The sequence below is a fragment of the Carcharhinus amblyrhynchos genome, chromosome 22, assembly GCF_965287045.1.
Source record: "Carcharhinus amblyrhynchos chromosome 22, sCarAmb.v2.hapA, whole genome shotgun sequence".
NCBI lineage: Eukaryota > Metazoa > Chordata > Chondrichthyes > Carcharhiniformes > Carcharhinidae > Carcharhinus > Carcharhinus amblyrhynchos.
Window position 1 is genome coordinate 21,339,477 of NC_137345.1, and position 23,215 is coordinate 21,362,691.

General features: G+C 41.1%; 1 protein-coding gene across 1 annotated transcript in view; it reads left to right on the top strand.

The window, feature by feature from the left end:
- The window catches only part of LOC145356995 (semaphorin-3D-like), a 103,398-nt gene that overhangs the window by 17,247 nt on the left and 62,936 nt on the right, over positions 1-23,215 (top strand). Inside the window, exons 2-4 of the mRNA XM_080210026.1 lie at positions 11,164-11,324; positions 14,884-14,943; positions 17,182-17,301. Coding sequence (XP_080066152.1) covers positions 11,164-11,324; positions 14,884-14,943; positions 17,182-17,301 — 341 coding nt within the window. The remainder of the gene's footprint in view (positions 1-11,163; positions 11,325-14,883; positions 14,944-17,181; positions 17,302-23,215) is intronic.

Consider the following 23,215-nt stretch of genomic DNA (forward strand, 5'->3'; position numbering starts at 1 on the left):
GTGCCAAATAAGCATGAAAACGGGAGAGAATTGCACTCTTTTTTTCATAGAATCATTGAAACCCTACAGTGCAGAAGAGCCCATTCAGCCCCTCATGTCTGCATTGACTCTCTGACATAGTACCTTACCCAAGCCCTCTCCTCCACCCTACCCTTGTAACCCCACGCACTTACCATGGCTAACCCATCTAACCTACTCATCTTGGGACATGCAGTGCCAATTTAGCATGGCCAATCCACCTAACTGCATACCTTTGGACTGTGGGTGGAAACCTGGGCAGCCAGAGGAAATCCACGCAGACACAGGGAGAATTTGCAAACTCCACACAGACAGTGACCTAAGACTGGAATTGAACCAAGGTCCCTGGAATTGTGAGTCAGCAATAATAACCAGTGTGCCAATGTGCCGCCAGAAGTTGATGATATTTGCACTGTTATCTTTTTGTTTGAATATTCTCTGTGTGCTGAACTTTAAACTGTAATACAGATAGGGTCTTGAACTCTGGAGAAGAGATTGTTACTGGCCTATTGGCAGCTTCTATCCAAAGTTCTGCTTAGCAATGTAGGTGTTGTAATAAAAAACTTTAAAAATAGTTATTCTAGTCACATGGTCTCTCTCCCCACAATGATTTCAGAAGATAATCGATTAGGTCATGTCTGAATACACTGTTACTTTTATTTCATGGCTTAGGTTATTAGATTCTGTACTATCCCAGCTATTAACTCCTGCATGATCCATCATCCACCTGGATGGGAGAGGAACACCTTCTATGTAGCTATTGTCCTGGCAGGTTTTCCATCTCTGCTTAAGTGATAATTTTGTTTCAATGCAAATATGAGCTCCAGTACAGTTTTAGTAAATCTTTTGAACTGGTTCTTGACATCAGCAAGTATGAAATTCTATAGGAGGTTGTCTTGATTGCCTCAAATTTATGACCTAGCATTGGCGAGGCTTGTAAAATCCCACCCGAGACCAACAAAGAATTCTGTTCTGCAAGCCTTGCCCACCCTGATTCTGGGTGGAAATAAAATTCCGGCTGAGGTGCCTCAATTGTAATTCACACTGGAATCTTCCAGGCCTGGTCAGCTTGTAATACTATGCTTCGGGTGACTTATGGCAGTATCTTAAGTCAATCCCTTTGCTTCATTTTTAAAAGTCCTTTTAAAGCAACTCAATGTATGTTTGATCAGTCAGTAAAATCAAAGATTAATATCACACATGCACACATCACATTGTTGTGATGACGTACATACAAATAGCTGTGAACAATGTCTGAGACTTAATACTAGATACACAAATCTTTCCAAATCGCACATGTAAAAATCCAGCATTGAAGGTGAGACATTTTTACTGTAAATCTCTAAAGCTGCACATGAAGTGTCCTTAACATTGCATATAGTTAGAGCAAGGTCCCAGTTGGAGCATGTCTAAGAATTTGATTAAATTCTTTACTGATTCTAAACTGATACGTGTGTACGCATTGCTGTGAGAGATCACATCGCTCACAACACAAACCGCACCATTGACAATTTCAAGTTCTCCCTATCAAAGGACTGTTTCCTCCGCAAAGGAAACGCTCTCCATGGAACTGTTTCTACGTGTTTATTATTTTAAGTCAGTTTGAATTGACCCATATGAAGAAATAATTCATTGTTTTCTCTAAAGAACTGCTCCCATCAATTTTTGCCTGGGATGAGGCGTGTGACAGGTTGCAAAGGCTTGGCAAGTGGCAGCGACCATTTAAGTCTAGACGTCTTTGAATTTTGGAGATTAGTATTATATATGTTCATGTTGAGTCCATAGAACAAATGTGAAGTCAACCCTGACTGATTTGATTCTTTCAAGCCTGAACTTAATATCAATTTCACTTAGTTTCCTCACTGCCATCTTTCAGTTTTTGCCCAGGTGTTGCCTTTTAAAATTAATCTGGCAGCAGCGTCTGCTTCTAACAGCAGATTCCATTATGGTCGGGATAAGACCCTGTCAACCATTGATTCTCTGGGTCAGTAAACCTCCTCAGCACCTGGTGTGCAATTCATTAAAACATTTTGAGAGTTGCAACTGAAGTTGGTTAATAGATCAGCAGTAATAATGCGATACACACATGATCATTGTTGGTTTGTGTTTGAGGCTTCTGAATATTGAACTAATTCTATGAAACAGACTAAAACTTCCTGCTGATAGATCTTTCTGTGCCCTTTTGGACAGATGTAAATGTTTGTATATTTAAAAATAAAGTTAATTTTTTACCTTGAAGAATTCTTGATTTATAATTCACTAATTCCTTTTCTGTGCTGAAATTTCAGTATCCATCTGAGAAATAAACTCTAACCTCCCCCCTTTCTCTTATGTCTACACAACGACAGATGTTTCAGCTCACAGACATCTTGTCATAATCCCCAGAATCAAGTGGTGTTACCATCATACCACCATGATGTAATCTTTTAAAATGCACAGGGACCACCTTAATTGTAAATTAAAGTGAAGACTTAGCACTTTCTTTTCTCACTTTTCACTCTTAAAACTCGAAGGTGAAATGTTGGCCATGCTGTTTCTGGCTGGTTATTACAAACTGTTTCTTCAGATAAATGCACAGCAGCAAATAGGTGGTTGAGAATATCTTTACATACTGAGTGTGCGCCTAAAGGGAGAGTTGTACCAGGTTTCCTGACTTGCGTCATGTTTAAATATTTGTCCTAACATGTCATTATTAAGTCGGCATTTGATGGGAGATTGGTTATACAGTCAAGGGCATATGTTTATTGAATTAAAACTAGCATCAGCGTGGGTCAGGGTTTAGGTTTTGCTCCTGGAGTGAAAAACCCTTTGCATCAATTGCAGATGTCTAATTGGTAATGGATATTTTTTTAGAATTGCATAATTTATAATGAAATAAGTTATTCCCACCCACTCCTGATTTTTTTTCCTTTCCCCCTCCTTCACTGCTCATGATGGTGAAGCATCCTAATGTTCTCCGGACATCGGTGATCCTTGAATAACTCACTCATGTGGCTGAGATTCAAAGCTTTTCAAATATGGTGAGAGTGTCACAGCCTGTCCCAATCATGTTCTTGCCTGACATCCATATTCTTAAGTGCTTTCCCATTGGGGGCAAAGGGCAAAGATCAGAAACCAGAAACCTATCTCATTTTCTCTCCCTGATAGCCTAGGGACGCTCCAGTTGTCACCCTGGCTGAGATTACATAACTCAACACAAACCAGAAACCACTCTTGGGACCTTCTGGATTTTTATGATTCAGAACCTCATCACACAGTTAATTTTCTCACTCAGCTCTTGACAATGCCACTAAATGTTTGTTTTTAGGAAGCAATTATTGCAAAATCTCAATGTTGCTGTCCTCGCCACCTCCCAATTCTCTACATTTTCTAAAATTGGCTACGTTTTTGCATTTGTGCTTTCATCTTTCAGTTTTTCCACCTCAGCATCTATTACCTGACTTTCTCCTCTTCTGCCTAGATGGAACATAGTAAGAAGTCTCACAACACCAGGTTAAAGTCCAACAAGTTTATTTGATACCATCATACCACCATGATGTAATCTTTTAAAATGCACAGGGACCACCTTAATTGTAAATTAAAGTGACGTGTTTATCCCAGTCCAACACCAGCATCTCCACATCATGACTAGATGGAGCATTCCAGACCACCGACTTGGTGGATGATAGTCTAGCTACTCTGAAAATAGACGCATTTCTGCAGAGTAGCTCCCTTCTCTAATCTCCAGTGAACTAATTGCTGCACAATTCTCCAGCTGATGGTCCATCCAGATACAGGTAATATTTACCCCAAATTGCTGGCATGACCAAGTTCCATAGAATTGAAAGCCTTTGGTCCAGATTTTTCCCAAGTCCAGCTGACTCCGTTCCTGTTTCTGCTATTTTTGCTGCTGTTGTGGGATAAGGATGCAGGTAGTCTACACTGAATCCCAACAGTGCAGAAAGAGACCACTCGGTCCATCAAGTCTGCACCAACAACAATCCCACCTAGGCCCTATCCCCACAACCCCACATATTCATCCCACTAATCCCTCTAACCTACACATCCTGGGACACTAAGGGACAATTTAACTTGGCCAATCAACCTAACCCACATACCTTTGGACTGTGGGAGGAAACCGGAGCAGCCAGAGGAAACCCACACAGACACGGGGAGAATGTGCAGACACACACAGACTGTGACCCAAGCCAGGAATCAATCCTGGGTCCTTGGAATTGGGCAAGTGATCTTTTAATAATTGATTAAAACTGTCAATCAAAATGTTTGTACATTTAGAGACATGGCGGTGAACATTTTGAGAATCAGTTAAGCATTCATAATGGCCACAGCTATCAAAACAAACCATTCTAACTTACAGATAATAGAGTCTGTTGTCATTTCAAAATGTCAGATGCCATCAATTTTTTAAAAGTTGCAGCAGATTGCTGGTCAATCAATGTGCTCAGTAATGGATCTTTTTCTCTGAAGTTTTTTTTTAATTTTAAAGGGTTCTGCTGATTTTTAAATCACTATGGATTCATCACACTAAAGTTCCCAAGCAGTGTTTTGTTCAGTTTTGAATGCACAAGAACATTTTTCCCAATGGGAAAAATCATGTCAACATTTATATAAATGCTAGCAAGTCCAGGCCTTCTAAGTGGAGACAGGTCTACTAAGTTAGGAAATTTCCATCTTGTCAATGAAAATTTGGCCCTTATTGTTTAAATTATATATTTTTTTAAGTTACAGTAGGCGAAAAAGAAAACACAAAATGAAGGGTGTTACTGAAAGTAAGATCTGGTGACTAAATTTCTTACCTTGATTTTTATCAAGGAAGTGACTTATTTTAACGGGAAAGAGAACTAGAGGGTGTTGCAGCAATAAGCTGCCACGCTAATCATATTTCTAATAGCACAGTAGTTGAATGACTGTGTAAACTTTGAGATGAATAAATCTCAATGGCCAGAAAAAATTCTTCCAAAGTTTGAGGAAGTTGGTACGCAGGAGCAACTAAATGCTGACTTTACCTTTTCCCTGTGACAGAACACATTCTATATTCAAAGTTTTCCAATCCATTAACAGCTAAGATCAAGAACTCAATGGCATGGATGACCATTAACCTAAGTCAGAGAAGGGACACAAGCTGATACCCAGTTTTATCTACCCATGGTAACATAACCAGAAGTTATATTCTAACCCTGGTTACAAAAGGTATGGGTCAGGATCTTACGATGTTTGGGGAAGACTATATTTCTTCCCCCACCTCATAATAGGCACAGCAGTCCTGCCAGAAGATGCCAGGTTAAGTATTTAAATTTTTTCCAAGGATTCATTGTGTTCCAAGAACAGCTGGAATGTATCTTCTGGACATCGAGGGTCCATGTGCTGCCCCAGTTCTGGTCTAGGGTGGATTTGGCTCCCTTCAGACACTGTCACACCCAACACTAACTTCATGCTGAGTTTTGTTCCCTTCGGCCTCTGGCACTTCTGTGCCTCCTATGCTAATTTCTGGCCCAACGCTCACCAGCACCCCTCCATCTCCCCCCACCCTAGTTTGGATCAGGAGACAATGCTGCAGAATTCAAAAGAGACTCTGGATTAAAATAGCCCAAGCTTCATGCTGACTGCTTTCTGGAGGTGTTTCACTGCTGTCCTGCATTCTGCTCTCCCAAATGTATGATGTGGAGATGCCAGTGTTGGACTGGGTAAGCACAGTAAGAAGTTTCAGAACACCAGGTTAAAGTCCAACAGGTTTATTTGTTAGCGCAAGCTTTAAGAGTGTCGTTTCTTCTCCAGAAGGACTTTAACCTGGTGCTCTGAAACTTCTTACTGCGCTCCCAAATTTACCCAGAGTTAAAACCAAATTGTTGGCTTCTCCCACAACATATGGATGTGTTCCTCAGTTTCAATATAATTCATCCAGTTACTAAAACATAATTAATACAATAATGTTTAGGAATGATACCATGGCCAGCAAATCTTTGTTCTGTGATACACTTTTGCCTCAGAGTGAGAAAGTTTTGTTAGATTCCAGAGACTTCAAGTAATTGTTCCTACTCATCCTCCAGCTTCAGGCGTATGCTGTCCATCTTTATTTGGTTGGTGAACACATCTTCTGGTCACCAATTGGCCAATCCAGACAAAATCAATGTCGAGTCATTGGTTCCAATACAGTGAGGGGCTGGGACTTGCTTTTGACCCTCACGTTGGGGTCCCAGTCCAAAAAGGCAAAATCCTGCCCAACATGTTTGATCTGCCAAATTAATAAACTGTACTCAATTTAATTTTGAAATGTTATCATTTTTCTAGTTACAAAATCTAATGATATTTGGACCATGCCTGCTGTGGATAATATTGCGTGAGGAGGAAGGGAAACATTTTGAATGAGTAATCTGAATATCTGAGAAGCAACAGAGCATAATGACCTGTTGGCAGGATTTGATTAGCATAATCAGTAGTTGGGGTGACACTGTCTAATTGCATAACTTCACTGCTATGATTCACTATCGCTGAAACAATGAAGCTTGTTTGACCATTTAGTTGTTGGAGTCATTCTGTCTGCATGATCACAGACTCATGGAATTATTCAAAAGTAACCAACTCCGTATTGTCCATATTTATTGATTTGTGTAATGGGCTTTCGGAAAGCATATTTTTTTTCTCTCAGACTGTCTTTAAAAGAATGAGAGTGGACCTCATAGAAACACATAAAATCCTGATGGGACTGAACAGGCTAGATGCGGGAAGAATGTTCCCAATGTTGGGGAAGTCCAGAATGAAGGGTAATTGTCTAAGAATAAGGTGTGAGCCATTCAGGATTGAGATGAGGAAGAAATTCTTCACTCAGAGAGTTGTAAACCTGTGGAGTTTTCCACCACAGAAAGCTGTTGGGCCACTTTGTTAGAAATGTTCAAGAAGGAGCAGAACGTGGTCCTTGTGGCTAAAGGCATCAAGGGGTGTGGAAAGAAAGCAGGAGTGTAATACTGAAATGCATGATCAGCCATGATCATACTGAATGGTGGTGTAAGCTTGAAGGGTCAAATGGCCTACTCCTGCACCTATTTTCCATGTTTCTACTGGTTTGTGGAATTCTCATCCCCAGAGAACAGTGGAGGCTGGGTCAATGCATATATTCGAGGCTGAGTTAGACAGATTTTTGATGGTCAAGAGAGTCAAGGGTTATGGGGACTGATAGGAAAGTGGAGTTGGGACCACAAACAGATCAGCTTGATCTTATTGATGGAGTAGGTTCAAAGGGCCAAATGGCCTAGTCCTGTTCCTAAGCCCTTAATTCCCGTATATCAGAAACATGTGCTTTGTGTGTGAAATGTATTCTCTAGTGGAATGTACCCGTCCAATGATAGCTGAATGGAATTTGTGGGCATGCTTTATATGTTAGCTACAGAAAATGTCAATTAATTGAATGTGGAACAGAAGGCCGATACTTTGGCATGTAGAATAATTTGACTATTGTCACCAAAGCATGAATTTCCCATGGGGGCATGCCAAATGGCAACATATAAATGAGACATTTGCTCTGCAAATCAGATAAGATCCTTAGAATGGACACCAATGACTATTGTGATGCTTTAACATTACACATTGTCCAATTTGGGGTATCGCTGTTCTTGATTCTAGTTTGTCTTGAATTTTGGTGAGCTATGTAATTTTGTTTAGGAACTCTTTGGATAGTTCTACAGCTGCAGCCAAATGTGGTTAATTGGAGAACCCACCCCCACACTGCCACCCCTACCACCCCAGATTAGAATGGCAAGCCCTGATTTTCTGTAGCAGGGCATCTATCAGCTTTTGCCATTAGCTAGGCTTACCCTTCCCTACTTAGGCTTTTAATGTTTTGTGTGGCAAGTTGCTGAAAGTATGAGCTCCTACTAGTACATTGAGAGAAAGAGGAAATCTGGGACTTGAGTGAATAGGGCAGGTAACTGTGTATCTGCTTAAACACTCAGATTACAAAATTGTAAAATTACTAACTCGACAATGGAATGGAATGGAAATGGTTGAATCTGTTGTCAAATCCTATACAGAAAGAGGAATAAAGAGCAGAAAGGAAGGTTGAATTAAGGAAGAAGTAAAAAGTTAAAGAAAAAGTTCTAAATGTTACATTCTTAAACTCTCCAGCAATAATCAATACCTGAAAGAGACTGCTCACAGTACCAAAGAGTGCCACAACTTTTACAGATGCACCATGGAAAGCATTCTTTCTTGTAGCACAGCTTAGTATGGCTCCTGCTTTGACCAAGAGCACAGGAAACTACAAAAAGTCATGAATGTAGCCCAATCCATCACGCAAACTAGTCTCCCATCCATTGGCTCTGTCTACACTTCCCACTACCTCGGCAAAGCAACCAACATAATTAAGGACCCCTTGCACCCTAGGCGTTCTCTCTTCCACCTTCTTCCATCAGGAAAAAAGTACAAAGTCTGAGGTCATGTACCAATTGACACAAGAACAGTTTCTTCTCTGCTGCCGTCAAACTTTTGAATGGACTCACCTTGCATTAAGTTGATCTTTCTCTACACCCTAGTTATGAAATGTAAAACTATATTCTGCACTCTTTCATTTCCTTCTCTATGAAAGGTATGCTTTGCCTGTATCGTGCACAGGAAACATATAGAGTTGTAGAGCATAGAGTTGTAGAATCATTGAGGTTTACAGTATGGAAACAGGCCCTTCAGCCCAACTTGTCCATGTCGTCCATGTACTCATGTAACTATCTAAATGCTTCTTAAAAGATAATATTATACCCGCCTCTACTACTACCTCTGGCAGCTTGTTCCAGATATTCACCACCCTCTGTGTGAAAAAATTGCCCCTCTGAACACTTTTGTATCTCTCCCCTCTCACTTTAAACCTATGCCCTCTAGTTTTAAACTCCCCTACATTTGGGAAAAGATATTGACTATCCAGCTGATCTGTGTCCCTCATTATTTTATAGACCTCTATAAGATCACCCCTCAGCCTCCTATGCTCCAAAGGAAAAAGTCTCAGTCTATCCAGCCTCTCCTTATAACTCAATCCATCAAGTCCCGGTAGCCTCCTAGTAAATCTTTTCTGCGCTCTTTCTAGCTTAATAATATCATTTCCATAATAGGATGGCCAGAATTACACACAGTATTCCAAGTGTGGCCTTACCAATGTTTTGTACAACTTCAACAAGACATTCCAACTCCTGCATTCAATGTTCTGACTGATGAAACCAAGCATGCCAAATGCCTTCTTCACTATTCTGTCCACCTGTGACTTCACTTTCAAGGAGCTATAAACATGTACCCCTGGATCTCTTTGTTCTGTAACTCTCCCCAACACCCTACCATTAACTGAGTAAGTCCTGCCCTGGTTCAATCTACCAAAATGCATCACCTCATATTTGTCTAAATTAAACTCCATCTGCCATTCGTCAGCCCACTAGCCCAATTGACCAAGATCCCATTGCAATTGGAGATAACTTTCTTCACTATCCACTCTGCCACCAATCTTGGTGTCATCTGTAAACTTACTAACCATGCCTCCTGTATGCTAATACATGAGACAATAATAAATCAAACAGAGGTCATTTAGCCATAATTAAAAGATACTGAGACTGAAGTAGATCTGACTTAATTGCTCGTAGCAAGCTTAGTTCATACCTAAGATGCTAGTAAAGCATTTTAACACCAGCCTACACATTTCAATGTACAAAGTAAGGAATACTAATATGGGAATTAAATAATATCAACAGGTATACTTATTCACTGAATCAAAATCTTGTAATTCCCTTCCTAACCAGAATGGTACAGTGGTTAGCTCATAGCACCATGGAGTCAGATTTGATTCCTGGGTTGAGACACTACTTTTGCGGACTCTGCACATTCTCCCTGTGTCTGCATGGGTTTCCTCCGCATCCTCCAGTTTCCTCCCACAATCCAAAAGACATGCTGGCTAGGTGCATTGGCCATGCTAAATTCTCTGTCAGTGTACCTGAACAGATGCAGGAGTGTGGCAACTAGGGAATTTTCACAGTAACTTCATTGTAATGTTAATGTAAGCTTACTTGTGACACTAACGCACAAATAAATAAACATGCCTGTTGGGGCACGAGTCTCAATGGCAGACAACAGCCATGATGGTGCCTGCCGTTGCCTTGTACAAGAGAAGAGGCAAGAATCTGGGAGGTCAGAAACTTCAGCTAAGCCTGCCAGCAGTGCTATGTCAAATCTCATAATGAATATCCTGATTGCAATTTTTTTCTGCTTTAAAGAATACATTTGCAGCTCCCTGCATTGAACTGCCAGCTGTAACATGCACCAAATTGTTCAGTTTGGCAATTTCAATTTGAAAATTGCCTCCTGGCCCCACGGCTCCATTAATAACTTTGATATTTTCCTGCAATTGAAAATTCAGCCCTGGAGAACAATTTCGCTCCACGCATTCTGTATATTCTCACTAAATCTACCATTTAGGTCACCGCTGGTGGGTTTAATATTACTCTGGCTCGCCTGCTGTACTTTAAAAAGATTATTAATGCAATTATATAAATTTGTGTTCCCTTGTTAAGAAATGTGTCCCTTGAAAGATTGCTTACCATGTCTACTGTGACTGCAAGAAACACATTATTACTTCACAATTATTTTTATCCTGAGATATTGTACAACATAAATACCGCTGACAACAGTTCTGCCACTGCGAATAAGTCTGAAAAGGCTCCCCTGATGATATAGTGGAATATAGGCCAGCTGAAATTATGTTAAGTCACACAGTTTAGGAAGTCATTTGCTGTGCTCTGAATTAGCTAGTTAGCTTGTTTGAAATTATGATTGGTGTCCTATGTCTGTAGCTCTCCTTTTAGATCATTAACTTTGACTTAGCTGCAAGGACATGGTGTGGAATCAAGTCGCAATTTCCTTTTTGCATGTATAATTTCACACAAGAAGAATTCGTTACTCCTCACAATTCTAGTCAGTTTGAATACGTTGCAGAATTCTTTTTCAATGCAGCCCTCTTAAAAATGTACAACCAACTTAGTGAATGCTGCTCACACAGAACTTTGGCAGCAGACTTAACCTTAGCATTATTGTTCAAATGTGTCAGTCTCTGCAAAAAAAACGTTTTCTTCACATTCTTGGTGCTGGTTCATATTTTCACTTTATATTGTCTTGCCCTGGCAGATACATTGATGAACAACAGTTGTAATCCATTCCAGGGATCGGCAGAAAGTTCCAGTTTCCAGGCATTACTAATAGATGAAGAAAGAGGCAAACTTCTAGTTGGAGCTAAAGATCTGATTTACATGTTGAATCTAGAAGATTTGAACAAGGAACCTAAGAAGGTAAATAGCAACATAGAAGCCACATGTAGATATGATGCATCAAAATGTGAAAATTGCATATATATGTAAAGTTGCCATAATCAAAGTTGTCAAAGTCTCAGATGACAATAGGCTGCTCCCCCCTCTGAAGAGGAGAGCTGACTGGTGATGATTTAACCTGAGGACCACCATACCTCAGGCAAGGGGCAAGGTTGAGAAGGCGGGGCCTTCTTTAGCTCCTGTACCAGCTAAATTCAGCTGGTACAGGAATTAAACTCATGTTGTTGGTGTCACACAAACCAGTCATCCAAAAAATTGAGCTTTTTTTCTCATTCATTCATGGGACCTGGGCATCACTGACTGGCCAGCATTTATTGTCCACCTCTAGTCCCCCTTGAGAAGGTAGTGATGAGCTGTCTTCTCGAATCGCTGCATTCCATTCTCTGTGGGTTGACCCACAATGCCATTAGGGAGGGAATTCCAGGATTTTGACCCAGCGACTGTGAAGGAATGCCAATATATTTCTAAGTCAGGATGGTGAGTGGCTTGGAAGGGAAGGTGGTGGCATTCCCATGTATGTGCTGTATCTGCAGATAAATCCGATTTGAAAAGAGAAAGTTGCTGGAGTCTAATGTGAAGAAACCTGGAGGAGCTGATTTTCATTTGTTTTACCTGACTTGAACATGAGAGCAACAACCTCAAAACAGGGACAGTAACTTTACCATCCGCACTTGGAGTATTGTGTGCAGTTCTGGTCCCCACATTATAGGAAGGATGTGGAGGCTTTGGAGACGGTGCAGAGGAGGTTTACCAGGATGTTGCCTGGTATGGAGGGGAGGTCCTATGAGGAGAGACTGAGGGATTTGAGGTTGTTTTCATTAGAAAGAAGGCGGCTGCGAGGGGGCCTTATTGAAACATATAAGATGATCAGAGGTTTGGATAGGGTGGACAGTGATAGCCTTTTTCCTCGGATGGAGAAAGCTAGCACGAGGGGGCATAGCTTTAAATTAAGGGGTGGTAGTTATAGGACGGATGTCAGGGGTAGGCTCTTTACCCAGAGGGTGGTGAGGGATTGGAATGCCCTGCCTGCTGCAGTTGTGGATGCGCCTAGTTTGGAGGCGTTTAAGAGATCCGTGGATAGGTTTATGGATGGAAAGGGTTTGGTTTAGGTTAGAGGGTCATTGTTTTTTAACTGGTCGGCGCAACATCGTGGGCCGAAGGGCCTGTTCTGCGCTGTAATGTTCTATGTTCTATGTTCTATGTTCTATGTTCTATCACTGAGGAAAACACTAAATTAACAAACAAATTTCATTACAAACAGTGCAATGTCCTTCCTGTAGGTCATTAGTCCATGACACAATCAGTTATCTTATTGTGAAAAGCCTCACTGACATTCAGGATGAGTGTTCCCACTGACCTTTCCTCAAATATAATTGGGCTGACAGGATACATTCTGTGTGATATCTCATGGCGTATAGTGTGCTGCAACATAATTCTGACTACACTGCAATAACGACACTGCAAAGGAAGTCAGTATGTTACTGTGAACATCACAGCACTGAAATACCAAAATCCTAGCAAGAAAGATTAAACCGACTGTGCAACCACCAGAAAATGTTTAATAAAAATAAAACAGCTAGAAAGGAGAGGTTGGAACTGAAACTTCAGGTTCAGATTAAATTTACAAATACTCCAACTTCACTACTTCTGTGTGATATGTCACGAAAAACTCACTGCCATGTCCACTACTAAGCTGCAGGGTTATTGATGATACATTGTTCACCATTCAAAGAATCAAAAATCCCTACGGTGCAGAAGGAGGCCATTTGGCTACTGAGTTATCACTGATCATCTGAAAGAGCATCTTAGCCCAGGACCACCCCATGCCCTATTCGCGTAACCCCACATATTTATCCCACTAATCCCCCTAACCTACACATCTTTGGACACTAAAGAGCAATTTAGCATGGTCAATTTACCTAACCTGCACATTTTTGGATTGTGGAAGGAAACTGGAGCACCTGGAGGAAACCCATGCAGACATGGGAAGAACATGCAAACTCCACACAGTCACTCGAGGCTGGAATTGAACCCTGGCACCCTGAGACAAATCACTACGCCACCGTACCACCTAATCCTGTTCAATTGTGCACCTTATTGGTAATCTGGCAGTATGCCTAGCCCTGTTATTACTTGCATTCTGCCTCTCACAACATTCAGTTCAATCAATGGCATCAAAGGTTGCCAGCTCTTTCCTGAGGTCAGAACTTAAAGGCCAGCAGGAGAAAAGTAGGAGAGGAGATAGAATTGTGGATTCAATTCCAAAATTGCTTTGCTGTTAAAAACTGATGGCCAATTTTAATAGCCTTGCGGTGAGAAAGACTTTTAAACAGCATACTTTCAAAAGAGGAAGTACTAGAAATGCTCTGCTGGTCAGGCACTCTCTGTGATGAGAAACGGAGTTCATTTTTTGACTTTTGCAGGTTCAGAAGAAGAATTGTATCAGATTCAAAATACTAACTCTGTCTCCCCACGGATGCTGCCATACCTGCTGAGTATTTCCAATACTTTCTGTTTTTATTTCCAATCTCCTGTATTCACAGTATTTCACATTAACTTTCCTGGGGTGATTTTCCCTTATAGTTGCTGCTTAAAACTGTCATATTCCAACAAGGTGCTCAAAGCCTCTTTTAAGGCCCATCTGGAGCATTGGACAGCACTGGGCTGGGTCAAGTGTTGGGCCTTCTAACAAGCAGGCAGGCAAAAGGGGTAAATGAAAGATGAAACTGTTTTAAGTTTGTGGAGACAGAGGGAGAATTAAAGCCTTCCCTGGCTCCATTCTGATGATTGCCACTGACCCACGTTGACCTCCCTCCCTTTATCATCTTCCCCTGTCCCAACCCCTTCATTTTTTTTATGCATTTGTGGGACATGAGCATTTCTGGCTGCCGTTGGAGGACAGTTAAGAGTCAACCACATTGCTGCTGGTCTGGAGCCACATGTGGCCAGACCAGGTAAGGACGGCAGATTACCTTCCTTAAAGGACAGTAGTGAATCAGATGGGGTTTTCCAACAATTGTCAATGGTTTCATCATTATCAGTAGAGTCTTGATTCCAAGTATATTATATCAAATTAAAATTCTACCACCTGCCATTGCGGGATTTAAACCCAGATCCCCAGAACATTAGTTGACTTTCTGGATTAATAGTTCAGCGATAGTATCACTAGGCCATCGTCTCCCCCTAAGATAGGTTCCAGTGAATCAGGCAATACAACAATGGAGCTAAATGGCAAGTTGCATTGGAAATGTGACAGGCACCGGCAGTTTGCCTGACAGACTAAGATGAGGCCCGAGGAGTAATTTTGGGTAGTCCTTGGGTCACCTTTCCCTCCCTTCTCCCCACAATGCTCCCCAGACCCCACAATCTCCATGGTGAAAAAAAACATTGAATCCAATCTGTCCAGTAAACTGCTTTGCATAGTTTGACAACCAGCCAAAGGCTTGACAAGGAAAATTTGAAAATACTTCATCTAATTGTGTTTTTCTTTCCAATAGTTTTAATTTTTTTGTCTTGTCAGATTTATTGGCCTGCAGCTAAGGAGAGAGTGGAACTGTGTAAACAGACTGGAAAAAAAGAAGTAAGAAATGCTTGACATTATTTTGTAATTTCCATATATTTTGCTTTAAAAAAGTAATTTTCACATTTGCTATCTTATTTAATCTGCATTGAACAAATTGGTGACATTCTACGATCTAAAAGCTTGCATTGCACAAGAAACTGCTGTGAAGAAAATGTTATTTCTCAAATATTTCTGGGATACAGTGGTGTTCTGTAATGGAGGGGGTTAGATGTATATATATGTGTGTGTGTGTGTGTGTGTGTGTGTGTGTGACTAGTTTAATTAAACTAGGATTGAGTGTCTATGGAATTGAAACCATCAAAGGGGCTATGTGTGAAAAGTAGGCACTTGAAGTAAAGAGGACCAAGTTGGATATTCTACAACACAGCATGAGTAGAAGTTTGCATTCAGAGATAAGTGAGGATTTGGAATTTTAGTTGTTGCATTTCGAAGGAAAGTAAGAAGGAGTTTAAAACTTAACAAAGGTCATAATAAATGAGGCAAAATTATTCAGTTCTATTTTACCAAAAGTAATGGTCATTTGAAGAACATAAAAGTTTTTTGATATTATGGGATAAGTACATTTCAAAGATAGATTAGAACATTGTTTATAAAAATGAAAGGGGAGAACATTTTTAAGGAAAGATTGGGAGCTGTTCTGAGGAGACCCTGAAGTATGCTCTGTGCTCAAACAAATCTGTGACAAATGGCAGCGAGCATTTTGGAGCCTGTCAGTTGTTTTCTGAAAGCAGCGTTTTTCTCTAAAGCTTTTTGGAATTCTCCACAACTGTTGCCTTAAAGGATTGTTTATTTTTGAGCTTAATCAAGAAAGAATCTACAGGAGAAATATTCTTTAAGACTAACTTTTCACTGTGTAAGTCTGATCTTGTATGTTTAAGTTTTCTTTCTTTTTGTTGATAAATGTTTTAATTCACTGTCTACAATCTTCAAAAGATGTTATGGAAATTATGATTCTTGCCTTCAGTGCACATATCTTCTCATACTAAAATACAAACCGAAAATTGTGATAGCTTGCCAAGTTTCCCCTTGGGACTCAGTTAGCCCAGCAAATACTCACTTCCATGTCAAAACACTGCAATTTTTAAAAGCATTTTAATGCTGAAGATACCAGTGTGTTTTGCTACACTGTATATTAAAATGTTCTGATCACATGCTATAAATCATGTATTATTAGTTATAGCTGCTATTTTACTCCTAATCTAGATGAATTTAGCTGAGGCTAGTGATACTCAAGCATCAAATGAAATTTAAATTTCTTAAGGCATTGTTGAAAGGCAGGTTTCTCAGGTGAATTCAGCAAATGTACAGATTTTTATAACCACCCACAAGTCATCTATCAGTTACAATGCTTAAAAGGTCTATCGTTATGTAAATTAAAATGTAAATTTATGAGTGATAATGAAACAATATGAGCACTTGATTCAAAATTTAAACATTTGTTTTCTGTAAAAAGAATGAAATCAGTATACTTCCATAAAAAGCTAATTCTGCAATGTTCCTCAATTGTCAGAACCACTTAAAAATGTTATCATGTTGCCTTGCTGCAATGACATGTATCATTGGTGTCTTCTTGGTGCCACTGTTGTGAACCCCCTAATAGTAGCACAAATAGCACGAACCAACCCGGCCTTTTGGCTAAGATCAAGCGTAGTATCAACATGCTGTGCTTGGTTGAAGTCATTAGGTTACATTTCAGCTTCATTTGAAGCAATTTTTTCAAGCAGCATCTCGGTCTTTTGGCTAAGATGCAAATAAGATCAAGAGTTGGAGGAGGAGCTACACCTACTCCAATCAGCTTGGATCATGTAGATCAAGCCCAAGACAGGTGGTGAGAGCCCTGTCTTGTCAGCTTGGACCGGGAATGTCCCAACTTGTTGGAACTCTGAATTGGCTTTAACTTGACTTGATTGGAATGGAATAAAGTTTTAAAAAAAAGCACTAACCAACCGAGTTCCAATCCTCACCACCAACTGTAAGGAAAGTACAGTCCAATATGCAACTGAAAGGGGAGAAATAGGGGAAATAAGAATTCATCTTCTACCTTTAAAAATAACCATTTCCCATGTGCTCTTTTGAATGAAAATTACTTGCAATGAGACAACTTAACAGTTTCTTTATTCTCACGTCTAATATTTGTGATGATAATGTTACATTGCTTATTTTTTTAAGTGAGTGTGTTCTCGAAATCCACGTAGCACTTACTGTGAGACTAAACAATACTGTTATTACTTTCAGACAGAATGTGCAAATTTTATCCGTCTACTTCACAACTTCAACAAGACGCATGTCTATGCATGTGGTACAGGAGCTTTCCAACCAATATGTGGATATATCGACCTGGGACCCCCTACAGAGGTAATGTACCCTGACTTTACTGAAAATAATGGTCTACAGATGTGGCTGCAGCTAAAGCATGTTCAAACTTTATTATTACCATGTCCTGGTTACCTCCTCGGTGAAGAATCATACTTAGGTGAAAATTTTTTTTAATGAATGTAATGACGATTTTGTTGAGGCTGGTTTTAAGCTTGGAGCAGAATAAGAATTTTTAATAATGAAGCTTCGCAATAAACTATAATTTCATCACCAACTGCAGGTTTCTCTATATCTACATGCTTCTGTATATTTTACAACTCAGAATGTCCACATAATAGTTTAGAACTAGAGAAGAGTATTACTATTACCTAAGGGTGGTTCTGTGCGCTATACAGACTTGAAGTAATTATTTATTCAACCAACCTATTGCACAATTATCCACCAGGATTTTCCCAGCATAAAATGTCAAAGCGTGAACCCCTATCATTCTGTACCGTTTATCTGGATTGCAGCTTTCCCGTTGCATTCCTGTTGGAGTTACAACAATAATACGCCGGAAGGGCTGAAGAGTTTGTTCACATAGGTTTATTTTGTTACGTGTGTAATACTTGTCTTTATTGCAATGCCTGGCACACAGCCGTATCAATTGGGGAAAGCCCTTTGAGAGCACAAGCCAACAGTGAAGTTTTGAAGGCAGGGGATGGTGCGTTGGAAAAATGTGGAAGCAATGCCAATGATTTTCTGTCCATCTGAAATCATTGGATGGAAATCATGGGCAGTTCACCACTGATTTCCTAATAAGCTGCTGTGCCACTAGCGTGGATTTTTGGAAAACATTGCTTCACTTTTGGCAACACTCAGTTATCCAACAAGTTCCATTCTTCACCAGCATGACTCATTCATGAGGACATATTCTTGAGGCGCTACCATTGTGCTATCAACATCCTGGTGTTCACCATTGAATATAAGCTGAACTAGACTAGCATTATAAATACTGTAGCTACAAAAGTTAGAGGCTAGGAATCCTGCAGCGCGTAACTCATTTCCCAACTCCCCAAAGCCTGTTCACCAACTACAAGACACAAGTCAGGAGTATGATCGGATGCTCGCCACTTGCCTGGATGAGTGCCGATCTAATGAAACTCATGAAGCTCGACACCATCCAGGATAAAATATCCTGCTTGAGTGGCACCCCTTCCACAAACGTTCACTCCCTCCACCACCGGCGAATAGTGGCAGCAGTGCATATCTTCTGCAAGATGCAATGCTATAACTCACCAAGGCTTGTTAGCCAGCATCTTCCAAACCCATGGCCACTACCATCTAGAAGGACAAGGGCAGAAGACACATGGGAACACCACCATCTGGAAGATCCCCTCCAAGCCACTCACCATCCTGACATGGAAATATATCGCCGCTCTTAGTAGTTGCTGGGTCAAAATCCTGGAACTCCCACTCTGACAACTTTGTGGGCTGCAGCGGTTCAAGAAAGCAGCTCACCACTTCACAAGGGCAATCATGGATGGGCAATAAATGCTGACCTCGTCAGTGACACCCCCATCTGGGTAAATGAATAAAAAAATCTATTGCACCCATTTATTTGTTGTGTCACGGCCTCTGCATTACTCATCGTTTCAAGTAACTGCTTCAGACACAATTAATTACAAAAATCATATTGTGAAGGCGTAAATGCAATGTTTATGACCCAGTAGTAAGAAAAGCACGCAGCCTTTCAACGAGAATGTCAGTATGGAAGGAAATACTTGCAATATTTAATACACTCCCCCCTATGGGTCCACTGCTATGAGTTCCAACATTCTTTAGTCATGTTGGTTGCATTTCCTTTTTGAACTGGTTACTAATGGTTGCTGGGGATTCATTCTGTGCAAGGAATAAAAAAAAATCTCACAAAGCATGTCCAGGAGGAGCGGATTCTCTATAAGATGTTACATGAGGCTTTCTCCATGCTGATCAGGAAACAATTCAAACCATTACCGTGAGTGTTTGGATGTTCACAACTTCTAACAGCAAGGTTAGGCCAGTAATGCTTTGAAGTACTAAAGATAACTTCACATTGACATAACTTGATGTTCCCGTGTGGGGCGCGTACACACTTTTCTCATCTTGGCTTGCTCCTCACTCTTCTTTAAATATAATATTTTTGGCAGCTTTGGAGCTGGTTCAGAGAGGAAAATATGACTTTAAATCTGTAATAAATCATAAAGCCCTAAACACAGGATAGTGAAGGGGAAATAATTCATTTTATAAATTGTTCCTCCAGTATGACTTTTCCCCTTCATCAGCTGAAAAACATTTCACATTTCAGTGACACACTTTGCATTTTCTCTCTCTCAGTGTGAAGTAAATATTTTACCTTTTACTTCTCGCACTGTTACTGTGATAGTGGTACTGACTCTGATAGTGGCACCTATAAAGACCACGTTAACTGTATGACTGTTTATGATTGCTCTTTCTGGATTCTTGAAAGGAATGCTAATGTTTTGCAATATATCTAGGACCAGAGGGCACAGCCTCAAGATAAAGGGGGGCCAGTTTAGAACGGAGTTGAGGAGGAACTTCTTCACTCAAAGGGTGGTGAATCTCTGGAATTCTCTGCCCGTTGAAGTGGTGGAGGCTGCCTTGCTAAATATTTTTAAGACGCGGGTTGATAGGTTTTTGATAGGCAAGGGGATTAAGGGTTATGGGGAGAGGGCGGGAATGTGGAACTGAAACACGACAGATCAGTCATGATCTTATTGAATGGCAGGGCAGGCTCGAGGGGCTAGATGGCCTACTCCTGCTTCTATTTCTTATGTTCTTATCTATCTCAAATATATAAAACTGTAAAAGGTATGTACAGGACTGAAAGATTTTAAGCTTTCGCCTGTGCTTGCTGCTGGTGTTCATAATGTGCCAAATCCACCCCATACTTTTCATAAATAAAAGTGCAAATTAATTTTTAAAAATTAATGGGGCGATCTTACTGGCTCATTGTGCCGGTCAATGGGCAGGGCGGGTTGGTAAGATGACAAGAGAGGTGAGAAATCGGGTTTGCATCCGATTTCTCTCCTCTGGCAATCTTATCAGCCCCGGATTTCCGGCGTGACCAGTCTCATGCCCGGGAAGGGCACGAGGTTGATTATAATATTTATATCAATTTAAATACTGATTTAAATCTTATTAGTGAGCCGGGACGCGATTGTCCGGGCTCACTTGCCTTAATGACCACGCCAGTTAAGGCTGTCACCAGCGAGGATCAGTCATGGTCCCCACCAACAGGGACTTGACACGATGGCCTCACAGGTAGGCTTGGAGGCCCCTGGGGCCCGTTCAGGTGATCAAGGGCAAGGCAGACAGTGCCCCTTGATTAGTGCCAGCCTGAGACCCTTGCGCTGCTCACCGGGCACCAGGCAGTGCCAAAGGAGTAGGGCCTGATGGACAGGGCCCGAGGAGAGGCAGGCAGCAGGAAGCTGCATATGCTGCAACTGAGGATTGGCTGAAGTGGGAGGAGCTGCGCACTCTGCAACCAGTAATTGGCTGAGCTGGGGGTGGGGGCAGGGAGGGCAGTGGCGATCAGGCAAGAGTGGGTGGGGGTGATATCCAGTGAGGGGGGTTGGTCAGCTAGGGAGGCCAGGAACTGGCGGGACTAAAGTACTGGGGGGTTGAGAGAGAAGAAATAATTTTTGAGATGATATGTTGTATACAGCTGTCAAACTCTCTCTGTAATTTGCAGAAGTACTGGACAAGTGGGATAATTAATCTGATATGCCATTCCTGTCACAATGACTAAAGGGCTTAGTATCAAGTGAGATACAAGTAAGTCTGACACAAAGATGGAAAAGTGAAATCCTGAGGAGGATTGACGAAACTGATTATTTAAGAGACTAATGAAAAAGGCAGATTCATTCTGATGGGAAGATAATGTCACTAATGGAGGAAAAGAGAAAGATAGTCCAAAAATAAATTGCAGTGTTAAAAGAAATTGTACATCTCCTTGGGCAAATTTTGCATGAATATTTAAGTTTTTTTAGTGTCACAAGTAGGCTTACATTAACACCACAATGAAATTACTGTGAAAATCCCCTAGTCGCCACTCTCCGGTGCCTGTTCGGGTACATAAGAACATAAGAACATAAGAAATAGGAGCAGGAGTAGGCCATCCAGCCCCTCGAGCCTGCCCCGCCATTCAATAAGATCATGGCTGATCTGTCGCTGCTCAGTTCCACTTTCCCGCCCTCTCCCCATAACCCTTAATCCCCTCTCCTATCAAAAACCCATCAACCCGCGTCTTAAAAATATTTAGCGAGGCAGCCTCCACCACTGAGAGAGAATTTAGCATGGCCAGTGCATCTAACCAGCAACTTTTTCGGACTGTGGGAGGAAACTGGAACACCCAGAGGAAACCAATGCAGATGCTAGGTGAACGTGTAGACTCTGTTCAGACAATGACTCAAGCCGGTAATTGAACGCGGGTCCCTGACGCTGTGAGGCAGCAATCCTAACCACTGTGCCTCTGCACTGCATGTGGAAGTGATTGGAGCTGAAATGCAGATCTGAAATCTCCAAATTTTAGCCTTCCTTCTTGTTTGTTATAATTGAGCCGTCAGTCCCTTTTCAGCAGTTCAGCCTACATGTTATACAAACTCAAAAAAGCAATAGAGAAAATAATGGGACTTAAGATGCACAAATCTATTAGAGATAATTTTGCAATAGGCTCCAGGTTCAGGAATTGTGCCTTTGATTTGAAAAATTGCAATTGCCACTCCACTTTTTTAAACAGGGCAAGAGAGAGAGAAAGTGGACCTGTCAGGTTAATGTTAATTGCTGGGATTATATCTTCAGAAACAAAGGGGTAAATTTTCCAATCCAGCTTGTCGCAGGGAACATTGTGAGTGAGATAGACAATTTAACAAACCGTGAAAAGGTTCATTGATCTTGGGAGGGAATTTCTGGTCTTGGGGTGGGTGAGCCTGGAAAATCCTGCCCAAATTAACTGAGTCTGTTAATGAATATCAGCTTATCACAGAGTCAGCACGGATTATGAAGAGTAAATTAATCTATTTGATGGACTGACTGTGCATGAATGTTAGGCAGAATTTAATAGGCCCCATTAGTGGTTTTGCAGGCGTGGGAACCTGTTAAATTGCCTCGGTGGTCTTCCCATATCCCTCCTACCTTTCTCCGATTCTATGGAGATGGACAAGTCCAGGGGGGCCAACCCATTCTCGGTCCTATTAAGGATCTTGAGTAGCTGTTTTTGAGACTTGTACGAGAAGGTTAGGGATGGGAGGGAAGGCTGACAGAGTATCCTGCTCAATCCACCTTTCTTGACCATGACTTTGACCCCAGTGCTGGGACTGAGTGAATGGTAGAAGTCTTGTCTCAGTCAATTTACACTCTTGAGAACATTAAATAGGTAAGAGATCCCTGCCATGGGTGACAGGGCATGTTATATTTTGCCTGTTTCCTCTGTGGATTTCAATGAGGCATTTGTTTAGGTTGGGCACAAGAGGATACTGTCAAAAATAAAATCACGTGTATTTGGAGGTAATGTTGAAACATGGGTTTATTTTGGCAATTAAGAAACTGAGAGTAGGAAAAAGGGTTCATTCTGTAACTGATGCCAATTGGTCAATTTGAGGACATTTCAGGGAGGCAGTGGTGTCGTGATATTGTCACTGGAGTAGTGACCCAGAGACCCAGGGCAAGAACTGGGTTCAAATCCCACCATGGCAGATGGTGACATTTGCATTCAATATAAAAAAATCTGCAGTTGAATGATGACCATGAAACCTTTATCAACTGTCATAAAAACCCATCTCGTTCACTAATATCCCATGGGGAAGGCAATCTGCTTTCCTTACTTGGTCTAGCCGAGATATGGCACCACAGCAATGTGATTGACTCTTAAATGCCCTCTGAAATAATGGGCAGTTTGGAATGGGCAATAAAT